This window comes from Teleopsis dalmanni, chromosome 1 (genome assembly GCF_002237135.1).
Source record: "Teleopsis dalmanni isolate 2A chromosome 1, ASM223713v2, whole genome shotgun sequence".
Taxonomy (NCBI): Eukaryota; Metazoa; Arthropoda; class Insecta; order Diptera; family Diopsidae; genus Teleopsis; species Teleopsis dalmanni.
The window spans coordinates 199,593,919-199,603,437 of record NC_051846.1 but is presented as its reverse complement, the minus strand read 5'-3'; the positions used below and the strand labels follow the sequence as shown (position 1 = coordinate 199,603,437).

The 9,519-nt window shown below is 28.1% G+C and overlaps 1 protein-coding gene across 1 annotated transcript; it reads left to right on the top strand.

Annotated features, from left to right (window-relative positions):
• Positions 1–4,704: 4,704 nt before the first annotated feature.
• LOC119671250 (fibrinogen-like protein 1) lies at positions 4,705–6,081 on the top strand. The gene is made up of 4 exons (XM_038081792.1): positions 4,705–4,791; positions 4,865–4,977; positions 5,039–5,764; positions 5,830–6,081. Exons 1-4 carry the CDS (start codon positions 4,714–4,716, stop codon positions 5,960–5,962), a joined length of 1,050 nt encoding a protein of 349 aa, XP_037937720.1. The 5' UTR covers positions 4,705–4,713; the 3' UTR covers positions 5,963–6,081.
• The last annotated feature ends 3,438 nt before the right edge of the window (positions 6,082–9,519 follow it).

Below are 9,519 nucleotides of genomic sequence, written 5' to 3'. Positions count from 1 at the left end.
ACTTGTAAAATTTTATTACACAGAGAAGTCAAGTGTCAAATATCACAGTAGACTTTATGAAATATTGCCACTACGTAAAATGATTTCCTCTGATAATATCCGCTTACAATCACCAGCAAATTCCGGTTAATACACTCATTTCATCTACTCTTGGCCATGACGGTCATATTTAATTTCCTGTGGGCAAGGAGCAGAATGTAAAATATGAGAAATAAAGTGTCCGTATCGCTGCTGATATCTCAAGTATTAAGAGTGACTGCAGAAGGTTGAAAGAGTCAATTTGAAATTAAATTTAAAACTGAAACTAAAAAATCATTGAAAAGCATTTTAAAAAATTTATTCATTTATAAATTCAAGTAATAAACGACATCAAAATGCAATCACACTTAAAATGCTCTGACACAATTTAAATTGGAAAAAATCTTTAGTGCTCAGTGTGCGTTACAGGCAAGGTAATTACGAAACAATATACAGGACGCAAAAGTGAAAAAACCGAAGCACTAATAGCAACACAACACCAATTAAATGCAGTGACACTAACCACAAATGAACAAGCCATAGCGTCAGCAGTGCAACCTCTCCAGGGGCTCACCTCACCCACCCACCCATATTATGAGACGGCATAGTAGCATAATTTGGAGCGATTTTAAACTTTGGTACGTGCTCAGTGTTGTGTGAAGTTTCGTTTGCTACGTGCACAATCAGTGGGATTTCAACATCCGACATCCACCGCTCCAGCCAATAACACAACAAATTTATAGCACAACAGCACATACATCCACCGTCGGAAAAAAGCGATATCTGTGGCTTTTTAAAGCGGTTGACACAAGCTAATAATTATTAAAAAAAAAACCAAATTTTTTTTTTGAAGTTGTAATAGACTTCTCGCAGGGCTTTGTTTTAGAGGATATCATATTTTAATTAAATTAGTAAAAACTTTTGTTTTATTAGGTTAGGTTTGGTTATACCGGCGATCCCTGGTGGATCTACTTAGAAATCTTTACATCCTAACTGCTTATCCGTTTTGGATAGACATATTCTCAAGGCAACGCACGCCTGTCGTAAGAGGCGACTAAAATCCATTTGGCACTACTTGATACTATTTAGAATATAGCCACTAGTAAGTGAGTGTCACTTCCGGCACCCAATCGGAGACATAAATTTGTTACCACGGGGGTTAAGGCCCACAGCATCGTTTGTTCTGACATACAGAGGTTAATTCCTTAAAAGGATTATTGTGATAGCTGTGATTACAATTTGAATATATGTTAATAGAATCGATGCGGAGTTGTATTTTTCAACCAGGTTTGGCAGCTATAGAACAGCAGCGGTTTAGATGGTTATTCTCTATTTAAGGTTAAATGAAGAATATTGAATATACCAGTATATAGAATATATGTATATAATTCGAATAATAATTATATTTTAAAAATTATTTTTTTTTACATTGTGTTATTTTAAGCGTGTTATGTATAAATATATCGTTAAAGAGCATATCGTGTCAATTTTGTTAATTAATTTGTTTGACTAAATACCAGAAGATATTACACAATTGAATTATTATTGAAACACGCCTTTTGTGACGCCCTCACAAACACTTTATAAATCAAATCAAGGAAGAAAAATGCTGACACGCACATGGCGCTGGTTCTGCTTTTAAGGACATGGTTCACCTTGTTTGCTTGAATGTCAACATTTATTGTTGGAATCAATGGAATCAGCGTTTAACTAATGACCGATAAAACGGAACAAACGAACCCTCGCAAAAGATACTAAAAGCTAAGCAATAAAAATTTTTTAAAAATAGAAAAATCTCTAATTGACATCCGCTGCCACTTCCCAATTTTGCTTTCAACCAAAATTGGAAAAGGAAATCGTGCTAAAATTTACAAATTACTACAAATCACGTCACAGAATAAAATTGTTTTCAAGAAATAAATAAAAATTAAATAAAAATAACTTTAAACATCTTAATTATATAAATATTCTTTTATCTCTCTAAGTATTTATTTTGATTAAGATTAAATGGTTTTAACTTATTTTAGGAAAGATATTAATAAATTCAAAGTAAATAAAAATTATTTCATGACTTATTTATTAATAAAGCAATAAATCATCTACTATATTTACTGATTGCTATTTACTAAACGTATATATATATATATATATAAGATTTACGACGAATTAAAATGAATTTCTTAGCTTTTCAGCTAATCGAATGATGATTTGCAAAGGACCTTCTTTTAAATCCAGGCAGATAAAGTCGACAAATAGATAAAATATCAACCAGACGATTACAGTTTCTTAGGCGCCTCGACTTGACGACGGATTTTGAACCTGGATTTTGATAAACTTTGTTGTTTAAAAAATGACAATAAAAGTACTTAATAGCTCGATCAAAGCCATGATTTATGCTAATTATGAGTTAAGTCAGAACTTATAATATATTTCAATAGTTTAAATTATAATAAAGTTATTCTTATTATATTTCTTATAAAAAATGTGACGGCATTTTATTTGATGTAATTTTTAAGAAAAATGTTAAAACTTAATAAAAAAATTATGAATGAAATCTAAAGCATATTCACAAAAATAATAACTATACATATAAACTAATAAATTAACTAATTTGTATTTATATTTAAGATAGAATGACAGAATTACAGTTTACGGATATTTTATTTTAACTAAAACTTTGAAATTGTTTTCTTTGTTTTAACCAATATTTAAAATTGTTGATTATTCTTTCCATTTCAACATTATGATTTTCATTTTAAATTTTTAACTCGATTTTGCGAATCGAACAAGGAACGACTTAATATTAGTAACCCATAAAAATCGCTGTTATATCAGTTAACAAATCTTTATCCCACACACACGTAGAATATTGATGCTGCTGACAACTTCATATATCATTTTTCGAAGAGATATGTACATATAGCAAAGCATACTTTCAGGTGTCTTCAGATGGTTATTTCTGTAGAAATATACAACTCGAACTTGAAATGTGTAAATATTTCGCTTCTTTGAAGTATAATACAACGTGCTCTTATGTTTTCGTCTCTTGTATACTCATGTGATTTATATCTAAAGCAAATAATATTCTCGACACAACGATACTAGAGAACAAATACACAAATTATTGAGCCACTTGTCACCGAATTTGTTTAAAAACAATCAAAAATAAATTTCTTAGGGGAAAAAATTAAATCTTCACCCATTTCATCCACTTCCGTAAAAAGCTATGAAAAAATATGCAATAAATTTATTCAATTTAAATACAAAAATAAACATTTGTGAACAATTAAGGAAATTAAGTTTTGTGTTTTTAAATTTGAAAAATATGAAAAGAAGTCTTAAATAATTTTTTAAGTAAAATTTAATAGACGTTTCAAACAGCAGTGAATTGCAACAACAAATATTTTCATTTAATCAATATTTTTTTAAATTATTTAATTATTCTAGAGCAAGTTTATGAATTCTTTCTAATAAATTACAACCAGCGAATTGGTTCACGTTCACAGCAAATTAACTTAACTCTAAGTTCGAACATAATAGTCAACTACGGTTATGAGTCAGTTAGCTAATGAACATTGACTCTGAGCTACAAATTTGACAGGCCACGTGTTCAATTCTTGGTACTTGCAATTTGCAACAAAATTATTACGACTAATTAAATATGAGAAATAATTCCACGACTAATTGGGCTCAATCAGAACCCCAATTAGTTAAAAATAAATGAAAAATTTTGTTGCTGCAGTTCATTACTATTTGAAACCTCTCTTTAAAAAACATTAAAATCAGATTTATTAGCAAAGAAAATGTTAGTGAAGGAAGAAGGTTACATGGGTCAACGATTAGAGTAATTGCCAGAATCATAGCAGTCTTATCAAGTATAGATTTTGTGACCAATCTCAAGAAGACCCTTACTGTAAAAGAGAATGATTAACGAAACGGATTGCAACTTATCGAAGTAGAGTGAAAAGTACTGGATGGGGACCCGTAACTACATAACTGAAATCAGGTCACATAGAATATTACTATGATGCGAGTATTTTTAAGATTCACGTCAATTCGGAAACTGAAGAAATGTTTGCTGCATCACAATGCACTATGGATGTTTCTCCTGGAGGAACCCATATTGTCTTACGCATATGATATTGAAATAATAAAAATCAGATGACCAATCTTTTTATACGACTACAATAATTAACTACTAACTGATAACCCCGCTGCATGACAAGGTCAAAATTCAAAAGCAAATCGAAATACTACCCGACGTTAGTCCAACACTAAAATGTTTTAGATTTATCACAACACGAATTTATCACGAAAATATAATTTTATACTAATTTCATTTATGATGTGTTTATAGTTTTTCAAACATGAAGGCTTATCTCAAAATGTTTTCATTTTTTATTTAAATATTTAATTTCAAGTCCACTTCTCAATTTATTATTCTCGACAGCTTAATATGTTGTAATAATATGATAGAGAGAAGAGGAATAAAATTTGCAGAATATATTTTTTTTTAATACATATAACTATTACCACAAATATGAAATAAAAAAAAAAAAACTGAATATAAATCTCAAATAATTTAAAAGAACTTTTATCAGAAAAATCTCCACACTCTTTTTTAGAAATGATTAACTAAAACAATTATGAAATAAAAATTAAATTTAGTTTTGAGAAGATTGTGACTCCAGTAAGATGCAAAAATTACTAATAATTTTAATAATAAAAATCGTCATATTTGCAGTAAAATCGCAACATGACAATATTATTCATGTGCGTTAACATAAAAATTCTCTGAATTAATGTATAAACCGGTTTTCATAAATAATTCTTCTAATAATTCCAGCACCCTTCTATTTGGCGCGAAAACAACACTATGAAGGACGTACGGAGTCAGTTGGAAGCATTAAAAGTAGTTAATGAAAATTTGGGTCTAAAATTGGACATGTACAATATGAGGTTAGTATTAGATTTTTCTACTTAAGTAAAAAAAGGTATAATGGAGAACCATTTTCTACAGATTGAATCAAGAGATGAAAGGTTTATACAATGAAATGGAACAGCATTTTTCGAAGCTATTGCATTTAAGTGAAAATTTTATTAAATCAGCTAAGATAAATGATTGCACTTCATCTATTGACTTACGCGGCGATTTTGATTTTTCAGATGTGGATTGTCGGCCCTATACCACTAAAATGAAATATCAAAAACAACTACCAAAGAATTGTGCTGAGGCACTACAATCTAATAATAATAAATCTGGAATTTACAAGATTTACATACCTGATTCAGATCTGAAGCCGTTCTATGTTTATTGCCTAAACGATCCAAATAATGGAACCGCTTGGACGGTAATTCAACGTCGCCAAGAGGGTGGAATTGATTTTTCGTTGATTCGTGATTGGAAAACGTACCAAAAAGGTTTTGGTAATTTGAATGGTGCATTTTTCATTGGTTTAGAGAAATTAAATGTCATAACTCAATCTGAACTACATGAATTATGGTTTGATATGGAAGATTTCGAAGGAGAGAAACGTTACGCAAAGTATGATTCATTTGCGATAGGCGATAACTCCACTCAGTATGATTTAAAAATTTTGGGAAAATATAGTGGAAATGCTGGTGATTCATTCACTTTTCATCAAGGTATGAAATTTTCAACACCTGAAGTTGACAATGATCTCGCGGAAAACAATTGTGCTGATGCGTTTAAAGGTGGTTGGTGGTATGCAGCTTGCCATGCCAGGTAAGAACTTTTAGTTTATTTAAAATATATAATAATTTGTTTGTTATCATTTTTGTATGTTTTAGCAATTTGAATGGTAAATATTTGAGAGGCAAATTTAATGAATCGCTATACGCAACCGGCGTAATTTGGCACTCCTGGCATGGACATTATTACTCTTTAAAGAACGTTGTAATGGCTATTCGACCAATAACTTAAAACAAAATTAAATGAATTTTTTCCAAATTTAAATTTTCCATAATTATTGGTTTTTTTATAATTTTCAACTTATTTACTATTTGTATTGAACAATAAGTAACATTTTTAATCAATTTGAAGTAAATATATACATGCTTTGTAGTCAATTAAACAGATACATATTGTTTTTATATCTTTATATTCGAAACTATTGGACTTGAAGTTTTAAGCGAATATAAGAGCTAATTCTAACAGAGTTACTCGTTTTAGTCTTCTTGTGGGTAATATTCTCTCGTCGATAATTGATGGATATTGGAAATTTGATACACTACTAATCATTTGACGTAGGTACTGATATATTTCTTGATTGTGTCTTCAACCATGTATGGTCATTAAATCCATAAAACTTTCGTTTGTTATCTACTATTCTAAACAGCTTTTGATAGTGTACGGTAGCACTGTTCACTATTTTGCACAAAAATCTTTATGAAATTAGAGAGAATTCGAGAAAATCATTCTATCTTCCGATTTTTTATATTGAAATCACTTGTACTTTATAAATACCTTGCAAAACATTTTTAATTAATTTACTATCCGACATTTTGATATCATGCAAATGAGCTTTATCACATTTGGAGAATTTTCACAAGCTTATGAATTAAGTTTTTTACTAATTTAAAGCTTTTAATTACAAAAAACATTAAAGACCGTAATAACGAGCACCGTAATATATTTACGGTCATTGACTAAAGCACAGAAACTATTTTTGACAGTTACTTATAATTTTAAACAAGCTAAAAGCCTCATGCAATATTATATCCTTTAGGAATTTGAATTCAGAAAATTCAAAAGTTGTAAGGTGTACCTTAAACGATTTACTATATAATGTATATTATTTTAAATTATGTATTTAAAACACAAATAGTAAACTACATTGGACTGTATAAATTCTAAGCTGACATGACCAAGCTGCATTTTCTTCAGAACGAGTGCTCTTAATATATATATAGTATATTTGAAATACTTTTAACAATTCAGCTCTCAATGAGAATTATTAAAATTTTCCTCTACAAAAACTGAAAATATTTCATTCATTTAATTTGCACTCTACAATTTAGTGTATTCGTAATTATCCTTTAGAGATTTGAGATATAAAAAAAATATATAAAATATTTTTATAAAGTTAATGAAATATTTGTGCTGCATTCTAGAACATACCTAATGCGGCATTTACATTGTGTGATTATAAGTCGATTAAAGCAAAAATCGGTATTAAAGTACTAACTTCGTTATTTAATCTCAGATTTCTCATACAAAAGTAGTGTCCAGTAGGTCGAGATTAATTTTAAATCTCCTTTAAAATGGTGATTATTTCTGTGTGCAACTGGGCAAATGTTTTCATATCGTATATTTTTTTACGATCTTAAAAGAATTTATAGAGAAATGTCAAAATATATTTAAAACAAATATTGAAAATTCGAAAATGAGTGAAATTTTCATCAAATTTATTTAATAATAGTTTAATATATAATTATAACTAAAATATGTTAAACTTTTATTATAAAACTATTAATTAAATTTATATCATATTTTTTTTGTACATAGTTATAATTAAATATTTTATTTACAGAAATTTAACAAACACACGAAACAAAACATAACATAAAAAGAGAAACATAAAAATTAATCTCCAAAGCATAATGTAAACGGTATATATAAAAAATTAAGATTAACTTAATCTCATTATCTTATTCTCACAATATCAACGTAATATTGCACAAAAAAAAAAACAAAACATATGGCTTTACAAATATTGCATGAAAAAGAGCAACAATGCAAATATATTCGTTTGATCTGCTATCAATTGATCTGCTTTGATGTGCTTATGAAACATTTCTACACACTAAATACAAAAAGCATCAACAATCAATCCAACAAGGGACTATAATGGAGAGAGCATGCAAAATCCAACAAATTACTAATTGCTTAGAAGTTACGGTGCTTCCTCTTCCCTCAATTGCTTTTACAAGTTACGTGGAATTAAGACTTGGATTTTTCAATTCCAATTCGACTTTTTATCTAGTAACTCAATTCCCAATTCTAAATCCTTGTACTTAGAATTGAGATCCTTAAAATCCAATTCCATTTGTAGTCTCGTTACTCAATTTCCAATTCCATTTACTTAGATATCAGGAATTGAGGTTTATCTAATTACAAAAGTAATCAATAGTGCATAGCTCCGGTTACAATAAGGTATTGCAATTAAATTAAATATAATTGATTGACCTTTATTGAAATGAAATTTAAAATATTATCTATATCTCTCAATATTATTATTTATGATTATAATAATTATATTACTATTTTAAAAGAAAATATATTAATTTTTAACTTAAAGTTACAGGTTTGTTTGTAATGTTTTGTACTCTTTTTCTGTGATATTTTGTTTTACAAATAAATTAATAAATATATATTATTTCAATATATTATTTGTTCTTTTGAGAACTTTGATAATTTAATATATCTGATATACATATGTTCTTTAAGGAACACCTAAGGATTTACTTTCAATATCCTACGGTATACATCTGTCACTAAAAATACTAAGCTTGATATGATAAAATAAAGATAATAATATTTTTATTAATAAAATTGCTCAAATATTTTATTATAATTAATAATAAACATTATAATTATTATTATTATTATTATTATTTTTTGCATATTGATCCTACAGTTACAAAAAAAATTTCAGAATACGTCAAATAGTGTCATCATTCAATCAATGTTTTGTGTGTAGACTAAACAGTCACAGAATGTTTGTGTAACATTTCAATTGAAAGTGTATTGCATATATGGTTAACAAACACACCACCTTTCATACACTATTTAATCACAATTACAAAATATGCTTACTTATATTATTATTTCTATTAATACTTCTATGAAAAAAATTGCCTGAATAACCTCAAAAGTACTTTATTAGTAAAAAAAAAGGAATTTAAGATATTAGCTGCAACTTTTCGAAGTATAAGTCTCATTTACACATATCATAACTAAAAGTCAGGACCGGAATACTGAATACTATGAACACTTATTTTTAGTGGTTTGGGTAAGGGTTAATCAATCTTAGGTCAGATCACAATATATGGCATATACAATTAATAATATATTTTTAAAAAAATGTACTAAAAATAGTTGATTTAACTAGCTTACAAATATTATTATTGCATTGTCTCACGTATAAGCAAGTTGTAGTTTTAAATCAATAAACATTTTAATAAGTATTTGAATTTATTCATTATTTTTGCAAACATATTGAAAAAATGTAATAATTATTATTATTATAACCTTTTCAAACACTGTTTTATACTTAGAAATAAAAAAGAATAGGTCTGTTCCACGAACTACTCGTGGTAAATCTGAAGTAAAACACAAGTAAAATTTACACGAAAATATACGAAAATTTGCTGGTGGAACGCACTTGAGAATATACATTAAGACTGAAAAGTTTTCGGAAATTCTGTACTCATTTTAAAAGCATTCGGCGTCATTTAAAATTCGCGCGCTGTATATTT

Excerpts from the sequence above, each read along its gene's own strand:
- LOC119671250 (XM_038081792.1), top strand. The coding sequence starts at position 4,714 with ATGCAAAAATTACTAATAATTTTAATAATAAAAATCGTCATATTTGCA. Across the intron at positions 4,792-4,864 it reads AACATGACAATATTATTCAT|CACCCTTCTATTTGGCGCGA; the intron begins GTGCGTTAACAT and ends TAATAATTCCAG. Across the intron at positions 4,978-5,038 it reads TTGGACATGTACAATATGAG|ATTGAATCAAGAGATGAAAG; the intron begins GTTAGTATTAGA and ends CATTTTCTACAG.